Below are 20,922 nucleotides of genomic sequence, written 5' to 3' on the forward strand. Positions count from 1 at the left end.
TTTCTTAACGTTATTGAGATACGCTGGTAATTGTTTTGATGTGGTTTATCTTCTACAACAGTTCTCGATACGTCACTGATTTCTGCCGAAGGTTAGCTCTCAGAATTCGTATTTCAGTTTGTAATGAATTTTCGAGTGTAATCTCGTATGCCTTATGTTTTTGAATTTGGGGTTTAATTGGTTGTCAAATTATTCCTGGTTCTGTCTGGAACATAAGCATTTAAAATACTAAAATCAGTTTTGGTTGAGTAGTAGGTCTGTGTCTGTGATACTTGATTCATTTTTGGTCAAAAAGACATGTACGAAGTACTGAATAGTCCTGCACCATGATGTTTACATGATATTTGGGCAACCACAAGTAATTTATTAGTTATGTTATAGTTAAAGTAGTTTTTACTGGTACATTATCATCATTGTGGTATCATGAAATTTGGCATTAAAATACAACTATCTTATAAGTAGTACGTGGATGTTGGTGGTTCTAGTCCTTCGTAGCCTGCTATACGAAGATGAGAAGCAACTAAAAGGAATAAGTAAAGTGATTCTGCCTAGTATCCAGATGAAATTACGGTAAGGGTAAAGGTTGTCAATCATCACTTCTGTGGAGGAATATATATAGCCATGTCAAAACTCTTATTTAATTGTAATTTGTGATTTATCAACCATGTTTTCCAGCTTCAGTACTCAACATTAATAAAACATGGTCTCAGATCATTGTCTTGGAATTTTCACTTAAACTGTCCTTATGCGTGACTCTACTTATCCCTTTGGTATGCTCATGAAGATTAAAGCATGATCCTACGTAATTCTTGAGGCATTTTCTTCATCTCTAGTGCCTGCACTTTATGACTTCTTATTCGTTTCTTGTCCTTTTCATGCACTTTAGAAAATTCATTAATTTTTTTCCATAGACTTGGTTCTTCTTTTAATTCTCCTTTGTATCTTATAGCTTATCTCTTCAGCTTCATTCATTATATCTGTAAGCACGATTCGCTCAAAGTCAGATGTCCCAATTGTCCATTTAATGTTGGATCACATTGATTATTCTTTCTCTTGTATCCCTAAATACTTGGAACATGTGCTTGAATTAAATAATTTGAGATTATGGATCCATTCAGATAAGGGGATTTCAATGTATTCAAAATAGATATATATGTTTCGAATCATTGCTGCAAATCTCTTCCCAAATTAAATTCCTGTATCCGAACGCAACCTGAATATATTCCATTTCCCATTTAACAGTAGTACAGGACCTTTGGCATATCGAAACGGTGACCTATGAAATTTTAGTTTAGAGTTTCTAGATATGCACATGCCCTTTAAACTAACAGCTTCTGTGTTGGCAAAATAATCTCTTTACCAATCTTCTCTCCAGTTACTGGTTCTAATTATTTGCTCTTTTTTGCTTTGATTTTATGTTTGTTCAGGCATCTGCAATGAGGTATGCTAGTGTCCTTCGAAATCAGCGCAGCATCCAACAACAGTGAGAACGAGTACATAATAATGTAGTGATAGCATGGTTCCGCAGCAATTCACTCATTCTATGTCTGTTTAATTATGTCTGATTCATGAAGTTTGTCGCTCATTAAGAGCCACTCGGGACTTGGTTCGTGAAATCTTCGGTTCTTGTTTTAGGTATGAACACTGTCAACAATATATTTATTAATTATTATTATTATTATTATTATTATTACATTTTAAACATATTTTTTAAAAAAAATAAATGTTTTTAATAAAATATGATTGAAATTTTATGAATTTCATACGAAACTCCTAAAAAACGTGCATATAAATAAAATTTAACTTTTTGAATGCTTACTTACGGCAATGGCTCGAAGATCTCATCTATTTCTTACGTGCTCTGAGAAAATGAGGTACTTGTCGACTTGCAAATTTATACGTGCTTGCGGCCGATCTTTGTTGCTGTTTGGGAGGAAAGATAGCATATTGTGTGATCATTAACATTATTATTAATAAGCAAATGGACGAATTATTGGATAAACGATGTGTATGCTATGGAGTTAAGAGTATATGGGCTTTTTTTGAGATCGAATTGGGCTTTTTTTTTTTTTTGAGATCGAGATTGAGAATTCATTGTATTCCGAAGAAGGTAAAAACTGAACATTGAAATTGACCACATATTACAGCCCCATAAGCTACCTCTTGTTCTCTTGATGGATGATCTTGATCGGATATGCACGAGTTTTAGGAATAGATTTTGAAAACGGTGGGAACGTAGTTATGCTCACTCGCGTGCCCTCCTAACTGTTCACTTAACCACCATACTTACTAACTATAAGTTACAACTTAGTAACTATATCTTGGATGCAGTCTTTTATCAAATCTTGCGGGTTAATCATATGAGATTGACCGTAGATACATGAATATGATTGAAAGTTGATAGGAAAAAAAGTAAATATAAGAAACTGCAAAAGCAATTTCCCCTTTGATACGTTTAGGCGGCCAAAAAAATAATGAATCAAGGACATATTATCATCAGCCTAATTATTAATTAATTAAGAGAAAAGCACGACTCACCACTAATTGATTTGTATCTAATTAAGATAACTTATCAAAGAAGGCACGGCGTGACAGATGGCGTGTTTCCATTGAAACACGGTGTCACGAAAAAGGAAGCAAAATTATTGACTGTCTCCACCACTCACACTGCAGCGCGTGTCAGAAAACCCCCTCCAATTATCCATAAATTCTTGCATTTTGCTTTCAGTCTTCACCAGTAAACCATACATAATTTTTGCTTTTCATCTACGCATTATCACATGGATTTCCCCCACGGACGTCACCACGAGCCGCACCACGGTCGGCACAGGAGGGAGGAAGAACAACAAGACAACCCGCGGCCTCCACTCTACGGGGACGAGCCACCTCCTCCCTTTTACGGTCTGAACGAGCCGCCGCCGCGCTATAATCAGTCGTCCGAAGTCTATCACACCTCGCACGTTGGGCCGGATTCATATCGTCCTCCGCCTCCACACGCTTCCCATGATTACGATCCACCGCCATACGTGGCCGCGGATAATCGGCACCAACACCACCCTCATATGCCCCACTTCCCGTCATCCGATCACCACTAAACCCCCCACCACGGGGGTGGCGGGATCGCTGGAAAACCCTCTGTTAAGGTGTATAGCAAGGCGTAGACTAACTTCGCGTTGACCATTTATGATGGAAAAGTTGTTCTTACTCCTTCCGATCCATCAGACCCTCTTCAGGTGTATTTTTTTATTTTGATTTTTCTGCAGACGTACGTCTGTATTTCAGGCTATAATTCGGTAAATTGTACGGATAATTGCAGCATTGGATCAAAGAGGAGAAGTACAGCACTAAAGTGAAAGATGAAGAAGGATTCCCCAGCTTTGCTTTGATTAACAAAGCCACTGGACAGGCGATGAAGCACGCTATTGGTGCTACGCATCCGGTATGTTCAAATATTCACTTTTCTGATTATGTATATTTAATCTTTTATGCGTAAATGATTTTTAGTTTACCGTATATGATTCTTTACAATTGAGGTTACGATTATATTTTTTCCGATTACAAGTTAAGAATCTGTTGGGCACAGTGGGTGAGGTTGCTGATGCATTAATTTACGTAAACTTGATATTTTATTTTTTCGAATGTGGCTGATATTTTTGTTTATTTCAATATAACATACAAAGATTACTCTACAATTTATACTTTATGATGGATATTTTTGCATCCGCCATTAGTGTTATTCGACATAGTAAGGGAGCTCAATATATGGGGCATATGTGGCCTGCTGAACAGCAATCACCTTCTTGATTACTTGACCAAAGGTTTCATTTTTATCAATCCATGTGCTCATCGCTTTCTTCTTATATCCTTCTAGATATCGAAGATTCCTGGCAAAATAAAAATCTGTACATGTTGTCTTTTGAGCTGCAATCACTGTTGAAATCTGCAACCACGAAGAAATCCCTTTTAAGAGATGGCTTTTAACATTTGAGAATTAAGATTTAGCTGTCTAGAGGGGCGAGTATTCGAGTCGTCGTTTTTGGTAAATGATTGAATAGGTATGAACAACCATAGAAGTGAGAAGGGTATGCGCTCATGTTAATACTTGTCCACCAGGAAATTACAAGAGGATTAAGTTGGTTGTACGTTTTTAAATAGTGTCTTTTCAATAACATATCAATTTTTGTTACATCACTTAGTTGGTAGATGTGTGGAACTGATACGGGATCAATTGATCTATTATTGTTAAATATGTGAAACTGATATGAGATTCATATGATCTAGTTAGTAATAATGAATATTGTCATGGGATGTAGAGGAAATTTCTATAACAATGAGGCCTTTCCTTGGGAAGTATTATGCAATACCTTTGAAAAACTGGAAAAAAGAAAGAAGAGAATGCAATTATGTCATTAATTTTTTCAAATATTTTGGTTCGGTTTCTCATCGCTTCGCTCTACCTTCGGTTTTCTCTGACAGGTCCAGTTAACTCCTTACAATTCTGATACCGTTGATGAATCCATTTTGTGGACTGAAAGCAAAGACTTAGGGGATGGCTACCGAACAATAAGGATGGTTAACAACATTAAGCTCAATGTAGATGCCTTCAATGGCGATAAAAATCACGGTGGTGTCCATGATGGCACCACAATTGTTCTTTGGGAATGGAAAAAAGGTGACAATCAAAGGTGGAAGATCGCCCCCCACTCTCAACACCACACATGAAAATTCATCAGTCACACTCAAATTTCTTTAATATGATCAAAAATGATTTTTATTTTTTTTTTTTTAAACGTGTTGATCCATTATGAGAAATCTGGCATCTCGAACATGTCACGTGCTTTCTTCGTTATCTTTTTAATTCTTCGTGATCCAAACTCGTTTCCAAGTTTTCTAGGATAAATGCTCGTGGGCTGTTGTTATGACACGCGACTTTAATAAGATGCATAAGTGGGATCGTTGTTATATTATGCATATGTGTCAGATTTTCTTTTACATGAAAAATTATTCGTAATGAAAATTAATAACACTACTTTTAACTCGTCAGCAATTATATGCAACATGCTATTTCAGTCCAAGATGAATGATCACATCACGTCACGAGCACCGAAAATGATAAGATACTCGCTGATCGATGACATCTTTGTCCTATATATATTTAACGCAAACTTGAGATGAAAATCATTCGGTTTGGGCTGATCTGAAGTCCCGAATGTCCCAATACTCGTAACTGGTGACAATCGAAAATCATACACGAAACTCGCCCTAATATTATTTCACAGGCATCTCTACAGCACAGCTCTTTACTTTGAAATAACAATAAAACAAGAGCGTTTGATACCTCCGATCATGCTAGAACTAACTCTAGATGTTGCAAGAATGAAATAGTAAAATTATGCAACAGCATGTCAGTCGATTATATAAAAAGAAAACCTGAGTACCCTCGGCATTCAAATTCAATGACACGATATCGATCCACCATTCTCCTTTATATATCAGCTTCAGAGACCTGTTAAACTAAACTGCATACTACGTCTAAAAAAATATTCCATCAAAGCTGCAGCGGTATCAGGACAGACCATTCAGAACTAAGTCAATCACAATGATCTCTTCCACCATATTTATCTGGCATTTAAATCATGCCATGTTTTTTGTGTGCATGTTTTCACTCGTGTGTGTGTGTTTGTCAAACCATTAGATATATATAATGAATATATATGGCAAATCCGGACTACTGTTGGCAAAACAAACCTGCACGAACACCAAAGAGATCTCTCAGATTAACCAACCATGTGAATGGATTCTATACCGAGCATGCAGAAAATTATTTCAAGCACAATTCCTGACTCCGAATACCAAATCATACAGATAAGTTAAACAATGGGTCATTGATGACAACCCATTTATTAAATATAATTTACAGAAGTATTATAGGACAGTGATATGTTCTTGTTTCCAGGGGTGAAAAACCACTCGTATGATTCCTATTTTTAAAATGGTGCACCGAGCATAATAGGAATCCAAGACCAAGATGGACCACATAACTTTTGGGAGCCAGACCATGAAATTATCAATCGTCTTTCTGATGCAAAACAGTAGGCATGCTAATATTACCATTTAGAGCAGCATGATACACACGTTTCTCAGCCAGGCTGATATCTGAAAGACTCAAATTACCCTGCATCACAACAATGAAGAACAACATCAAGTGAGATATTTTGCCTCTATTACCCTAAGCACCAATCGTATGGTGGTTTCCCCGTCTTTCTTCTTTTTTATTTCTTTCTACAGTATTTGGATGAGATAAATTTGAGGTTAGATAGTTCTAAATCTTTAGTTGCAATCAACTAAACTTGTTCAGATAATTTTCAAATTCATGGATTTGAAATTCGCTAACTAGTAACTACAGTATAAATTTTTTTTAACCACCACGAAAGATTTTAAATCCTTAATTATGGAAGTAATCTGAAATTCATTCATCCAAACTCATACTTCAAATCAAATCCAATTTTAATTTGTATCAACGCTACTAGCCAAAAGTCAGAAAATGCCAAGTTCAGATCTATCAATATAGTTTTGCTATGGATTTCATAAGTTTAAAAACAGTCGTTTGTGCACAATATATGCAGAAAGAAATTGAAAGCCTGCATTGATATTGCAATATTTACACCACTAACTGAACATCCAGAGATTGTAGTCGAAAAAAGATGAAGGTTTTGGATAGAGAAAATAAACTGCAACAAAGTTATCTCGATGGAAGTGAGGGAGGAGGAAATTAATAAATCTAGGAGAACATAATAATGATCGACATTTTAAAAGCTAAAAAAATCAGAGACTGAAATATTAAGTATAAAGTACCTCATGAGCCATTAGCTTTCGAACATTCTCGGCATAAAGCTTTGGATCTTCCTTTTCTTGTTCCGAGGGGTGATAAACAGGTAATTGCACCACTTCAATGTAATTTACAAACTGGCAGAGAAGATAAATCAAGTGCCGAACCTGCATGAGGTTATATTGAGTCAGCATTTGTTAGTCATAGAATTGATTGCGCTAACATAAGGCGGTCCTAAATTACATACAAACTGCCGTGACAAATCAACATAACAATCAAACTCGAGAAATAACTAAATTTATGTTTCTTCATTCTCTTCCTATCTGAAAAGAAATCTTCTTCTATGTAATCTCTGTAATTAACGGCGAGCCAAAGAAACACTAAAATAAAGCAAAATTCAATTTGCGTTGCTTCCCCAGTTAAATTTAGAGGAATGGCAAGTCAACCAACTAAAGTAAGAAGAAAATAAAACACTTTCTGACTCATAACATTTGCAACAGTGACACGCTGGCACCAATATAAATACAACCAGGATTCAAAGAGAGAAAAAAAAACAAAAATTCCAAAACAGAACAACTCACCCCTGAAATACTGTCCCATGCAGGACTAAGTCTCTGGTAGGGATATCTTAATATAACAGGAAGTAAAGGAGCTTTTGCCAAAAATGCACCAGATTTAAATGGAAGGATGTAACCTCCATTTGTGGTTGTGCCTTCTGTTAAAGGCCAAAATAAATGACAATTAGACATGTATAGAATGGATTAACAATACAGATATATGCATCATTTTTCTGGCTTCACATAGTTATGAGGGTCCCATAAAAAATTAATGAGATTAAAAGGTAGAAACATGATCTACCAAATTTATAAGGCACGAGTAACCAATTTTAGAGTTACAATGCAATGTTCCACCCACCCCAGACAGATAATCAGAGCGTTTAACATCCAAGTTTTACCTGGTCAGCACATTGAATGAATATAGACATATAGTTAACCTCAAATGCAATATCAAACACTTTCTTCCTTCAAGTCGGTGTAGTATAGAGAATCATACAAATAATCCAATATAAATTGCAATACATGACATAAAATGCCAAACACAACATCTAATTTCAAATGTGCAGCATCAAAAATAAAATCTATACATATCTTAAGGAATCTAGATGTAATTGTGTTGCGATAAATTTTTCTCAATCGTTTTTTTTTAAAAAAAAATCCTTTAAGCACATCGATAAATCTATTTCGAATAAGCTTAGTTACGTAGGGATTGGTGGACATAGGTAACGAGGATTAAAAATCTGCTACCCAAACCATCATCCATGCTTCGCAACAAAAAAAGCGATACTTTGGGATTCCTCTTCTGAGCAAATAAAATAATAGATTTTACAACCATACTTGGGACATTTAAAGTTCACCAAAAGAGTTTACCAAAAAATAAAATAAAAAAAGTAAAACATCAAAAAAGGTTTTTCGATATTCACAGATTTTCAGAACCAAATCAATTGACCCAAAGATAGCCTTAATGCCCATGTAATCAAAGATAAAAATATAGCAGGTGGGTAGACGAGATTAGTAAGAGGACTGACATCACATGGAAAGAGATTAAAACAGAGGCTGGCAACAACATAAAAAACAGAACCTGGAAAAAGCATAAACTTAGGAGCAGACTCATTCTGATGAGCTTCCCAAATTCTTTCATTTACAACACCTGCAAACAATAAATGTCTAAAAATGAGAAAAAAAACAGTTGACTGGAAGAAGTCCAGATATTAGGGGGAAAAATAAGAGGAGCTAAGATGGGGTTATAATCCGACTAAAAAAATATGTATGTTTAATGGATTTCTTATATTGACAAACTGTGTGTTTCTGCATATATACTGCAGAATTTAGAGTTTCAAGGGCAACATGCCATGCTAAAAAAGGGTTAAGCATTTTAGTGTTTTGTAGATTCTGAATAACTTCATCTTAGGATACATTCTATCATCGGTAGTAATGTTCGCTAATCGATGTCATAAGAGAAATCTAATGGAAGATAACAGTCTAATGTCACCAGATAACTTTTCTTTTTCTTCACTTAAGTTTGGTTGTCCCAAAATCAATATTAATTGATACAGACAAAATAATTTTGTTCTGAACTTCATGCATACTCCTTTTCAAACATGGACTTTGTGACATAACTAAAATGTTCATGTGACATCACTAAAATGTTCAGAATCAAACAGAAAATAATACCTGAGACACCCTTGAAGTCTGATGATTTCATCTCTCTCTGTACATACACACAACCAAGACACTTGCTGTAATAGAAAAAATAATAAAAGCTGAAGCATCTGTTGCACAATTTAAATGTAAAATGCATGGTGAGGGAAAAAAATTTCACATCATGGGACAATTATTTTCAATATGGCAACTACTGCAGAACATAATGATATGTAAGTCGATGCAGAAAAAAGAAAGTCTAGGCTCCAGCATTATGACGTAAATGGCACATGTTATGCAAGATCAATACTAATTTTATCACTAATTTCATTTATACTTTCAAATCTAAAAGTAAACAGCTAACTACAATGTTCAGTTTACTTAAATGCAATCAAACATACTGCGGATGAAAAGGATCCATGTGTGATATTTCAATTTGCATGATAGCTAAAAGATCAAGGGGACCAACCTGATCAGACCAACAAGAGGAAGTTTGGCCACGGACCTCTTCGGTTACACAATTAAGAACACAAAAAGGTGAGAAAATGAAGGATTCTGTCAAATTGTGTCACACAATAATGCTCAAACCACCATGAAGAAGTTTACAAACCTTCGCAACGAAGCTTGGGAAAGAGGAAGACATGTGGAATAGAATATCAATATAAGATACATGATTTGACACGATGGCCCCAGGCCTTTCAAACTCATCCTTTTGATCCCTAGTTACCTTCTGAAAGGTAAGAAGAAGCATGGAGCATATATCACTACACTTTTAAACAGACACACAAAGCCAAATATTATCCAAGTCCTTGTGACTAATATCTCCATCAAACATTAACCATGACAAAAATGCCACCACCAAAATTTGTTCTCGAAGCAACAAGACGTAAAAAGAAAAGTGATATCATATGAATTTTTATTTATCAGGAGAAATGATACTGACACATGTTTGTCCTTTATGAAACATTATTCATTCCCAGAAACGGTATGATCACCAGAAAGGTAAGTTATGAAAAATGTTAAACGAACTGCCATCTCTATTGTACACTCGTGTTAGAATGACCCCGTCAACCAAAACATTAGCCATATCAAATCCTCTTCTACATTACATGCCAAAACATTAGCCACATCAGACCCTCTTCAACATTATACACAGACATTCCAACTCTTACTGTATATTGACAGTTTAAGCCTTGAGGTATAAAAATAAAAATTCCTCCAACATAAGAATCTTTCTGGTGGGTAAGTAAAGGGATGATCAATGATTCAATAACCTCCATGTATGTACCTAGAGGAAACAAGTTCCAAGAAAATTGGAGGATACATCTGTCATGTTTCTCCCTTCCACAAACGTGATTTGCCAGCCACCAACACATCACATGAGAAAATTTATCAATGTTTCGTTGCATTAATTGTTTCCCATCCGCTTGATATCATTAATCAATCAAGTACCTCCCAGAATGGTAAATGAATACCCAACTTATCAGATTCACTAAATTCTTCTATGTACTGGGTGAGTCAACCGTAGCATTCTGTAAGTAGAAAGGTTGGTTAGGTTTTATCACTCAATGATTTTTTTCGTTGTTTGCAACATGAATGTTACAAACTGATTCAATACAACTAAAACAAATTCATTCAACACCAAATAGGGGTCATGCAATGCGAATTTATCCTATTATGGATAATCCCGTATCCAAGAAATACAGACACTGCATCCTCAGGCATACATCCAAACATGTTTGTTCACGGACATAAATGTTTGCAAATGCTCCGATACCGACTCATCACACAAACAGTTGATATTAATACGAACAAACAGTTGACATTAATAATCTTATTCATAAAACAGAATTAACCAATTATGAAGAACAAAACACATTATAAGCAAATCTCTATCGTTTCTAATGCAACCAAAGTCCAACAACAAAATAAATTTCTTATATATCCTCATTTTATACGCGCTAAGGAAAACCAAATCGCTGAGCAGCATGTAACGACTACCTCATGGTTTAACTGCCCATCAACCTGATTACCCGTGGTTCTTTCACGAATCCTATAGAACCCAAAAACAAAAAGCATAGACCGCGTCAAAAATCTCCCGCTCTGCATGATCACAGCCCTTCGCCAACCCCCCATATGTGCGTAATCCTCCTGCCCATCCTCCCTGTTTGGCGCCAAAAACGTCGTACAAACCCTACAAATCACGTAATAAATCACCAAAATCGCCATTCCAGCTACCACCCTCAGGGGAACCAATAAAACCAGGCCCAACGCAAGTAAAATTTTCTCGGTCCAGGGAAGCTCGCCCACCCCCATTGTCCCGTACACATCGTGCCGCACAAAAGCGGCATACTTTTTCTCTAACTCTTCAGTGCTCAGGACGTGTGGTAGGGCGATGTTTGGTTCGGGTTTAAGGAGCGGGCGGCCGTCTCCCACGGATATGACGGGTTCCGGTTGCAGTTCAATGGGCTTAGGAGATAAGATTTTAAGCTCCGACTCCATTTTATACCTTATATTTTTTCCGGAAAGATGTTGAATGGTTGTTACTGGGTAGTATACTGAGCTTTTTGGTGTGCAAGTTCTTTAATTGCCTAGATCTGATAGCTTGCGGCGAGGTGGGCGCGTGCATTAAAGTTCTACGTTGGAGCGTGGGACCCGATTTGCCGGTCACGATAACTTGCGGGTTTTTTAGTGTTAGCGGGTCTCCTGTCATTATCTAAATGGGTTGATTGAATTTGCTTCATTCTACAATTCAACCCCACTTTTTTAGTGGACTTAAAAACATATTCTAAATCACAGTATCTGATGCCGCCAAAAAATAATTAGGGCTAAATTTTGTGGATTATTACCTGTATTAAAATTTACAAAGTTAAGTCAAAAAACTAATCCAGTTAAAACATTCTGGAACTCAAATAAGTAGTTATCAAATTTTAAATCATTTCTTCAAATTAAATCAATCAACCAAGCCGTGATCTTATAATGTTTTTGGTCAAGTGCACAGTCAATTCGATACATCGAGAACCATGAAACAACAGCAGTCCACAATTGTCATACAGAGGTTTAGTATTCAATATCTTTCACAGTGAATAAGGTAAAAAAACATATTAACTTACAGAAGTTCTCTGCATTTCGGATACATTTAAATCAATTTTCACATATGTAGCAGAAAGACTAGATTACAGATCTCTGGCATTGTCGTAGGTGCAGTTTTCACGCACTATATGCATCTAGGGAAGAAAGTTTGTCCCACATAACCACCAGACATCGCCCTTCTCACATTGGATTCAAACAATTTCGGGTTCTCTCTCAATACAGCGGCAGCATCGTGATTGAGAGGATCCTCGTGATTTGGTTCCTGCGAAAGCAGAAGCACCAGTAAGAGAAAATTTAAATTTAGTCGCAAAATAGAGCTTTCGTTAATCGAAGAAAAGAAAGAACCGTAAAAAGATGATACAATCCATAAATTATGGTGTTTATGTTTAGCACAGGTTTCCAATCTTCTCGGAGAATGTTCAGGCAGACGTTTCCTTCCAAGTCAATGTTGGGATGATAGACCTGAGGTGAACATGAATAGTTTTGACTGTATATTCTTTTATTGAGACACAACAGGATTTCACAAGAAGTTATTGAACGGCATTAGATGTAAAACTTGGGCTTTGGTTACCTTTGTCTTGCATTTGACCTTTGGTGCTTCGTGAGGATAAATGGGAGAAATTTGGAAAGAGAAAACAAATGTCCCATTCCTGATCACAAGTTACTATTGTCAGTGGATATGGAACCAATGATGAAAACATACAAAAGAGTAATATTACGCATAATTTCATGGCTGTAATTTGTGCTTCCTTGTTTATACACATAAAGCTGGATTGAAAATAAGTACTTACTGATAATATCCTTCATCAGGTCGAATGGTAACTTCAAAGTTCATGAGGTCATCCTTGCCATTAGGGAATGATATGCTGCATGTTTTCGGCAGATTTAGTTCGCTTATGTCTACATCAACACAGATGCAATACAAAAAGTTAATGTTACTTGGTAAACAAGTTCAATAAGCTTAAGGGACAAACAAGGAAAATATGTTACTGCTTTCTTTTAACAAGTCATATCATTGCATTACTTACAACCAACTTGCAAATTCAAGGAGCATGCCTTTTGATGATTTAAAGTCCTCACATTAAAAAATTTGTTATCATAAGAATGGACGAAAATTTTTCCAGTAATCCTCAAAACAAAATGAAAAATATTTCTCTAATCTCATGTTTCAATCTTTGATTAACTTAACTTAAATCAGTTGCAAGGAAATTTCTGCTCCACAGAGTAAATTTTCCAAAAACATCTGAGATAACTGTTGTAGCTATCAAATTGCATGGACATTTGAAAGTCTTAGTTCGTTCGAATAGCTCGATTCGATAAAGCTCATCTGAACTCGTTTAATGAGGCTTGTTAAGATAACGAACCAAACTCAAGTTTTACAATATTCGGCTCGTTAGCTCGTGAACATTTTCGTTGGTAAGTTCATGAGTCATCTCTTAGATGAAAAATAATATTTTTGCTATTTGATTTATTGATTTAGCATATTACTTATGAAATATATAGAAAAATCTATTAAATTTACTTATTATAATAAATTTATAAATTTTAATAAAAATTTATATTTTTCTCTAAATATATAATTTACTTTTTAATGAATTTAATGAAGATTTAAATGTATAATTCATACTTATTAAGTTCGTTTAGGCTCGATAAAAACTTGAATAAGCTCGTGAGCCATGAATATATTCGTTAAATAAAGCTCGATCTCGGCTCGATTATAAACGAGTCAAGCTCAAACATTCAAGAGTTCGGCTCTACTCGATTACATCCCTACATGTAACCACATATCATCAAGGAAAGAAGCCAATTCCTCAGGCAGCCATTTAACATTTCTATGACTTGGACATAAGTTAAGTGGCAGTGACATCCGAGGATAAAGATGAAACTTCTTAACAAAATAAGAAAGCTGTTTCAAATGATTCTGTGTATATGAAACACACAATTGGAAATGGATATTTGCCTCATCTTGTCATTAATGTGCCCTGATGATGAAGATTGAAGCATTCTGAGAATAAAATACTCAAGGAAATCCCAATTGAAAGCAAGATTATATGACGATGAAAAGTGCTTAGATAACCTTTCCCACCACATTATTAGATACTACTTGTCCAAATATCCGATTCCTTGCAAGCTAGAGCATATAACTTGTTAAATAAGCAACCGAGTCAATAAATATTAACCACAACGAGGGATGTTTATAACTGGAGAAATCATAAAATGCAAGATATATTTATTTACAAGAAAGTCTTGGAAAGAAAACTAAAAATAAATGGTGATAAACTTATGTTTTTTCAGGAAACAGACAAGAGTAGCCCAAACATATATCATCACTGAAGATAGTAGCCCAGACATATATCATCACTGAAGATAGAAAGAAACCTTTGTGCAAACGTAATTCTCCAGCACTTTGCTTCTTGACTGGAGGCTTTCCATTGGCATTTTCAGCAAGTTCTCTTTGCTTTTCCTTTACTTTGAACAACTTAATCATTGCTCCTGAATGAAAACACATGATACAAAGTTTAACAAATTATCGAACAGCCATTTGTCAAACAACTGGCATAGTTAAACCATCCATTTAAGTAGTACAATTTTTATCGGAAAAATTTATCCATGATAATGGGACACCATGTTATGATGATGGTAGAGAACTTGCCACTGACACTAAACTTGTGAACGTAGATTTTAGCAGGGAAGTACTGAAAGCCGGAAAAAACGAAAGACAAGAGGCCCAAATTTACCATGGACCCAGGGGCGCGGAAAATGTATAATGACTTGAACCCCCTCAACTTCCAAAGTTTTCCTATTTTTGCACTTATATCAAGTTCTTTTTTTACTAGAAACATATCCAAAATTTAGTTTTGACCCCCAACTAAATTATAATTTGTAATTTCGCACTTCACACCAGACCCCTGAGTCTAGGCTCCATCCTTGCAGAAGGACCAGTTACGAAGAAAGAATTCTACGAATTACATTTAGCCACAAAATAAATCGATTTTACTTCAATAATTAAAATGACAGCTGCATATATATATAAATAAAGTTTCCTCCTGTTCCAAGTGCATTATATACCAACCATCAATAACAGAAACAGGCTATCAAGATTGATATTGGTTAAGAACATAAAAAGTGAGAATTGTGAGGTAAAACATATCATGAACACAAAGAGAGCAGGAAATGAAGGGTGTCACACTGAAAAAAATCCACTAATAGATTTTACATGCAAAATAGATAATTTAATAACTTTAGATACATATCTAACCATTTAATGAGAAAACAAATGAACAGAAAGTACTTCTAGCCACTACTTGTTAAAATATACTGTGAGACTATTTTTTTTCTGTCTTGTTGACTTCTGCAGTAATTTGTTTCTTATTGTCAAGCTCTCTTGCCTGGATCAACTATGAAACCATGGATAGAAATTATTCGTAGAAACTTTCTACACCAAGACCTTCAAAAAAACTATTGCACTTTTGTTGGATGTGAATTAAGATAAATGAGTTGGATCTCAATAAAATATTCTCACTTCAACAGCAATGATATTGTTTCAAAATTAAATATTGGAATCTGGAGGAAAATTGTAACAAAATGTGAGAACGATGACTGTAAAGTAAGGATCGACCATGAAGCAAACAAGAGTTAAAGGAGCTCAGATTTTTTATTCTTCAACACCGCATAACCGCAGATGATGAAATATTTTGATGAATCTATACACAGAAACGAGAATCGTGCATCTGAAGAAGCCTGGGAATAAAATACGTCCAAATCTAAAATTAAGGTGGTGTTTGCTATTATTTACAACTTGAAAGATTTGAAAGTGGCTTCTGAAATGTGTTTGATTTTGTTTTGCAGATGCGAGCAGGAAATTTAAATCTTGATAGTGTGTATGTGAGTATGTTTATTGGGACTGTGTAAATGAGAGAACTGTTTTTAAAAAAAATAAGAAGCACATGAAAACACGCTATGGAGAAACACACACTCAAAACCACAAAACAAACACAGAACGATATCCCATTATCCCAATCAATAGAACAAGTTGATAGCGGCATGGTATATAAGTTGGACAGAACAATAGTACAAAATTACAGTAGTTGGAATAAGGAGACAGGTAGCTTAGCATAAAAGAGTAGGTAGAAGTCAATACAGTCGCACAAAGCTAACTTTCAGTTTTCCAATGGTGACCAATAACACCTCTGCCCCAATCCAAAGTCTTTAGTATGCAACTGTCATCTTATTCCATGAAAATTCATTTCATGGAACCTTTGCCAAGAACCCACCACAGATGAAAAAGAAAAAAGAGAATCGTGAAGGATAGGGGGATGATGGAGAGCCTGCTTTACCATTCGCTCCCTTTTCGGTCCTGAATGAATCTTGATGTCGAACTCTACAAATTAAATTTATCATGACTGCCATCGCATTTTTCTTGGCTTCACCATCCTTTAACTTAAAGGTCATAGCTTTTTGCCGGACAACCTCACAACCGTAACCCATTTATTTCGAAAAACACCTTCCCATTATTTAAGGAAGAGCAAATCCAATCCCATAGAAATTTTCGGGAAACATCACCGATTCACCGGGCATACCAAATTTAATAAAATAATATGTTATATCAAAAAGATAAAAATAAAAAGCCACACATATAGCCATAATTATAGTACCTCTCCTGAAATCAATCCCATCATCATGCAATTAACTCAACTTCAAATTATCCGAATTAAAAAAACTTCAAAATAATTTGAGAAATGACAGTAAGCAAGGCAAAAAAAACAGCTCAAAATAAAGCAGCAACGAAAAATAAAGGATAGAACAGGGAGTGTATGCAGTAAATAAGGGAATTAGAGGTAACAAATTGAACGATCTGACAATAACCAAAACCATCCGCATACATGGAAAAATCTACGCATATACAGCATGTATAAATGTAAAGAAACGAGTATCTGACGATAAAATTAAGCCCACAAACATGAAAAATTTATACCTGGTTGATGAAATGTCGATCGGAGTGGTTCAGAGCTTTCTCTCTGACCGAAATAGATGGGAGAATCTGAGAAAGGTAGCTGAAAGCCAGTATAATTTTGGGAAAAACTTCTTTATTCTTTCTGTATTATTTTATTTTTTGAGTCTGAACAAAAAATAATTATTGATGGATGCTCTTTGTTTTTTTCTCAGCCCATCACTTTTTATGTTGATTGCTAATAATGTATGAAATATTTTCTACTATATTAATTAATTTATATTTATTTTAATTTAGAAAAATATGATGATGATAAAATAAAGACAAGTATTTTTGGAAAAATGTTTTTGACATTAAACAAAAAACCAGTCGTTGTTTGGAGTAAAAAATAATTATGGAATTATTAAAAACAAAATAAATTTAAATTTTTGAGATATTTTTATAACGTTTATAAACGTTATTTGCAAAACCAAGTCTTCATAAAACGAGTATAAAAATTTTAAATGTCTTAATTATATTAGCATTATATAGTTTTTTAAGTATAAATTACCAAAATATAAAACAAGATAATACTAGAAGAAAATGAAAAGAAGCAGTAGATATAAGATTGAATTGTTGGAAAAATATGGGGACAAAATTTGTATCTAGCAATTAAAGACAATGAATATCACCATTAATGCCTCCATTACCTCTATTAGGGTTTTTTTACTGGTATTAATTTGTGTGATGCAAGAAATGATATTATTTAAAATAGATTATTATGTTGATGAGGAATTGGTTCAATGGTTAAGGTTGAGGTCTTGAGATTTGTTGGTTTCAGGTTCAATAAAATAGATTATTATGTTGATGAGGAATTGATTCAATGGTTAAGGTTGAGGTCTTGAGATTTGTTGGTTTCAGGTTCAAGTCTCGTTGATTGAAGGTAGTTTTCTTAATTTATTTACATATATTTAGTTCTTTCTTTATAATTTCTTTGCATGAGATAAATTAGTCTCGGGTTCATGCTCAAATCTTGTTGATAGTGCTAGCAGTTACATTATATCTTTGTAGTCTAGAACAATATCATTCTTGTACTTAAAAAATAGATTATTATTAAAAAAATAATAGATATTTAAAATGCAAAAAAAAATACTAATATGATCACAACTCATATAATTAAAAACAATTTTTAAAATTGCGAAAATTTTCTTTAAGTACATTGTTTGTCGTTTAATTTTTTTGCTACTATCGCTATCACATACTAACATTTTTAGATCTCAATGATTCGCAACTCTAGATACAACGACATATAACTAACTGGTCACGACTAAAAACAGGTTTTTTCAAAAGAAGTCATACATAAGAAAAGTTTGACTCTGACTTATGTTAATTGTCATTGTATATGATACAATCAAATGAATCTAAGTTGGAATTTGAAATTAAGTATTGGATCAAAAAGATTAAATGACAATCTTGGAATAATCACTTTATGACCTACATTATTTCAATTCAGAATCTCTTTTCTTCCAAAACATTATTTCCAATCCTCATCAAAATCAACATAACGTCATTGCATAATCCAGGAGAATGATCTATGTTCCACAACAATATAACCGGATTTCATAGCTTAAAGTTTAAATCATGATTTGTTACTCCATAACACCTTGTTGCATTTAAAAACTATAGGATATGCACAAAATGCAATATATCAATATTTCTATATGAATGACATATCATATCAAAACTTATATACAATCTTCCCTCTGAAATATTCACAAAAATCATGTACTAATTTACGGACCGAAGAAAATTGAATAGTCGAGGCCAATATAACCATTAATACCTCTTTACCTCCTAATATAGGCTTTTTTTAAGTTTATTTTTCCCCTTAAAATAATTATTTATAAATAAGACTGTTAAGTAATTTTGCTCAAAATGCATTTTGTCTAAAATAAGTTTCTTCCTTGTATCAAAATAATTATAATTTTTTTTAAACAAACAACCCTTAAAAAAACTTGAATTTTGTTGACATGATATTTACGTGGAAAGCATCCAATAGTCAACAAATTTTCTGGCTACACTCGCTTCATTTTGCCCCTTTAATCATCAGCTCTGCTCATTCCAGAGAATTTCAGCAAAATAATCCAGAAAAACTGCAGGCAAATGAAGGTGATGATACCTTTCCACCGTAATCGTTCTGAGGAAATTTATTTCAGCGCTCCATCCAGCCCTTCTAATCTCGCTGATCAATTCTGCGATACTGTTTTCGATGATTTCGACAATAGCCGTTCCTCCGTCTCCGTCGTGCCTTTTGGCTGGGAAGAAAAACCCGGCACTCCCAAATCACCGACAAATAACGACGATTTCGAATTCGCATTTTCTGTGGGTAAAGTGGAACCGGAAACGGTCTCCCTTTCTGCAGAAGAACTCTTTCATGGTGGCGTTATCAAGCCTCTGAAGCCACCACCCTGCCTGCAAGTCCCGCCGTGTGAAAGAATCAAAGACTTCACTCACAAAAAGAGTAATACCGCTATTTCGTTGCCGCCGCTTTTATTAACTAGGAAGATGATACATGGCGCACTGTCTCCGAAACATAAGAATAAAGAATCCGTCGACCCTTTTGAAATCGCCGCCCAGAACGCCACGAGATCGGACGTGTGGGACTGGGACGCCAGAGGAAGAGAACGAAGCTTGAGTTTGCAGAAATCGTCGAGCAGAAAGTCATCTCTATCACTTTCTCCGTGTAGAGTCACCAAATATGCATGGGAAGATAACGAGAAATGGCGGCCGTTGGACAGCGTGAGAATTCCGTCGCCATCGTCCAGTTTATGCTCGGAAAGCAACAAGAAATGGAGGCTGAAGCATTTATTCTTCTCCCGGATCACCTCTAAAGGACGTGGCGCCGTTGAAGATAACTTCAAGAGGTACATGGCGACATTTCGGCGCTGGAGCTTCAGAGATATCGGGCGTCCAGGGTCACGTCGCGATTCGTCTAGAGACGAACCGGCTTCGGTTCACACAGTAAGCCGGTCGGTTTCGGAGGATTTTGTGCATGAGAAAAAATTCTTGCCGTACAACTATGGGGTCGGCGTGCTGGTAAGATGTGGTTTTCCTAGTAAAAAAATTATAAAATAATAAATAATTTGACGTTATTTTTTCCCCTTTTTCCGAACATGATTTATACCGACACAATGGAACTTAATTATGTGGGATGGAGTATCATATTGTATGCCAAACAATAACCTTAATAAGTTGTGATTTGTTAAATATCTGATTACGTTGGTAGTATATCTATGTCATGAAAATAATTATAATTTATATTTCATTTTATTTAAGTAGTTATAAGTTTATTATTGGTTTATTTGTATATATCGCAGTTTATCTACATTTTATTTATTTGACGATCGTATCTTTTATCAAATATAAAAGTTATAACATACCAAATATATAAGTATAAAATACATAAAATGTTAAGATAGGTTAATGCACATTACCCCTTTATTATTAGCATTCTTAGGCTATGTTTGGTTTGAATGATAGGATTACAGAATGATTAACACATAAATGATAAAAAGAATGATTGAAGTAAGATAATGATAAAATAATATTATGTTTGATATGATTATTAAGAATGAAATAAATAATAATATTTTGATAAATTGACGAAATTGGCCTTCCACTTTTGCAACGGTGGTGGTCGACAAGAGGAGGGGGTGCTCGGCCACGGCGGCAGCGGGGGACGGTCGACGGCGGCGACCGGCGGTCGGTCGGCATGAGGAGGGGGTGGTCGGCAGCGGCGGCCGACGGGGGTCGGAGGGGTGGATCGGCGGTGGTTGTCGGCGGCGTGCGACGACGTCCGGTGACGGTCGGAG

At 35.2% G+C, this 20,922-nt stretch overlaps 3 protein-coding genes, 1 long non-coding RNA gene and 1 pseudogene across 7 annotated transcripts; 3 read left to right on the forward strand and 2 right to left on the reverse strand.

Moving 5' to 3' along the window:
* The first annotated feature begins 2,721 nt into the window (after positions 1 to 2,721).
* On the forward strand, positions 2,722 to 5,038 carry LOC140974567 (ricin B-like lectin R40G3; annotated as a pseudogene).
* A 344-nt stretch (positions 5,039 to 5,382) lies between these two features.
* LOC140974566 (lysophospholipid acyltransferase LPEAT1-like) lies at positions 5,383 to 11,609 on the reverse strand. Of its 3 annotated transcripts, XM_073438123.1 has the most exons (9): positions 11,029 to 11,609; positions 9,638 to 9,757; positions 9,497 to 9,534; positions 9,061 to 9,125; positions 8,468 to 8,536; positions 7,411 to 7,544; positions 6,856 to 6,996; positions 6,112 to 6,175; positions 5,383 to 5,748 (listed from the first exon to the last, which is right to left on the reverse strand). In XM_073438123.1, exons 1-9 carry the CDS (start codon positions 11,527 to 11,529, stop codon positions 5,729 to 5,731), a joined length of 1,152 nt encoding a protein of 383 aa, XP_073294224.1. In that variant the 5' UTR covers positions 11,530 to 11,609; the 3' UTR covers positions 5,383 to 5,728. The 3 variants fall into 3 exon arrangements, with proteins under 3 accessions (XP_073294224.1, XP_073294222.1, XP_073294223.1); XM_073438121.1 differs by lacking the exon at positions 5,383 to 5,748 and having other exon boundaries at positions 5,778 to 6,175; XM_073438122.1 differs by lacking the exon at positions 5,383 to 5,748 and having other exon boundaries at positions 5,778 to 6,175; positions 9,638 to 9,754; positions 11,026 to 11,609.
* A 421-nt stretch (positions 11,610 to 12,030) lies between these two features.
* Positions 12,031 to 17,267, reverse strand: LOC140974568 (NEDD8-conjugating enzyme Ubc12). Of its 2 annotated transcripts, none has more exons than XM_073438124.1 (6): positions 17,096 to 17,267; positions 14,500 to 14,613; positions 12,912 to 13,020; positions 12,692 to 12,770; positions 12,466 to 12,582; positions 12,031 to 12,382 (listed from the first exon to the last, which is right to left on the reverse strand). In XM_073438124.1, exons 2-6 carry the CDS (start codon positions 14,606 to 14,608, stop codon positions 12,245 to 12,247), a joined length of 552 nt encoding a protein of 183 aa, XP_073294225.1. In that variant the 5' UTR covers positions 14,609 to 14,613; positions 17,096 to 17,267; the 3' UTR covers positions 12,031 to 12,244. The 2 variants fall into 2 exon arrangements, with proteins under 2 accessions (XP_073294225.1, XP_073294226.1); XM_073438125.1 differs by having other exon boundaries at positions 17,144 to 17,244.
* On the forward strand, positions 13,688 to 14,624 carry LOC140974569 (uncharacterized). The gene is made up of 2 exons (XR_012174806.1): positions 13,688 to 14,428; positions 14,461 to 14,624. It is a non-coding gene; the product is annotated as an uncharacterized lncRNA (long non-coding RNA).
* Positions 17,268 to 19,213: 1,946 nt separating the features above from the next.
* LOC140972681 (uncharacterized) lies at positions 19,214 to 20,603 on the forward strand. The gene is made up of 2 exons (XM_073435053.1): positions 19,214 to 20,146; positions 20,568 to 20,603. The coding sequence occupies exons 1-2, from the start codon at positions 19,214 to 19,216 to the stop codon at positions 20,601 to 20,603; spliced, it is 969 nt and encodes a 322-aa protein (XP_073291154.1).
* The last annotated feature ends 319 nt before the right edge of the window (positions 20,604 to 20,922 follow it).

This window comes from Primulina huaijiensis, chromosome 3 (genome assembly GCF_012295235.1).
Source record: "Primulina huaijiensis isolate GDHJ02 chromosome 3, ASM1229523v2, whole genome shotgun sequence".
Classification (NCBI taxonomy): domain Eukaryota; kingdom Viridiplantae; phylum Streptophyta; class Magnoliopsida; order Lamiales; family Gesneriaceae; genus Primulina; species Primulina huaijiensis.

Excerpts from the sequence above, each read along its gene's own strand:
- LOC140974566 (XM_073438121.1), bottom strand. The coding sequence starts at position 11,529 with ATGGAGTCGGAGCTTAAAATCTTATCTCCTAAGCCCATTGAACTGCAA. Across the intron at positions 8,537-9,060 it reads AGACTTCAAGGGTGTCTCAG|GTGTTGTAAATGAAAGAATT; the intron begins GTATTATTTTCT and ends TATTGTTTGCAG. Across the intron at positions 7,545-8,467 it reads TAAGTTTATGCTTTTTCCAG|AAGGCACAACCACAAATGGA; the intron begins GTTCTGTTTTTT and ends GGCCTTTAACAG.
- LOC140974568 (XM_073438124.1), bottom strand. The coding sequence starts at position 14,608 with ATGATTAAGTTGTTCAAAGTAAAGGAAAAGCAAAGAGAACTTGCTGAA. Across the intron at positions 13,021-14,499 it reads AGAATTACGTTTGCACAAAG|ACATAAGCGAACTAAATCTG; the intron begins GTTTCTTTCTAT and ends GTGTTGATGTAG. Across the intron at positions 12,383-12,465 it reads GATTGTATCATCTTTTTACG|GAACCAAATCACGAGGATCC; the intron begins GTTCTTTCTTTT and ends CTGCTTTCGCAG.
- LOC140972681 (XM_073435053.1), top strand. The coding sequence starts at position 19,214 with ATGAAGGTGATGATACCTTTCCACCGTAATCGTTCTGAGGAAATTTAT. Across the intron at positions 20,147-20,567 it reads ACTATGGGGTCGGCGTGCTG|GCTATGTTTGGTTTGAATGA; the intron begins GTAAGATGTGGT and ends TAGCATTCTTAG.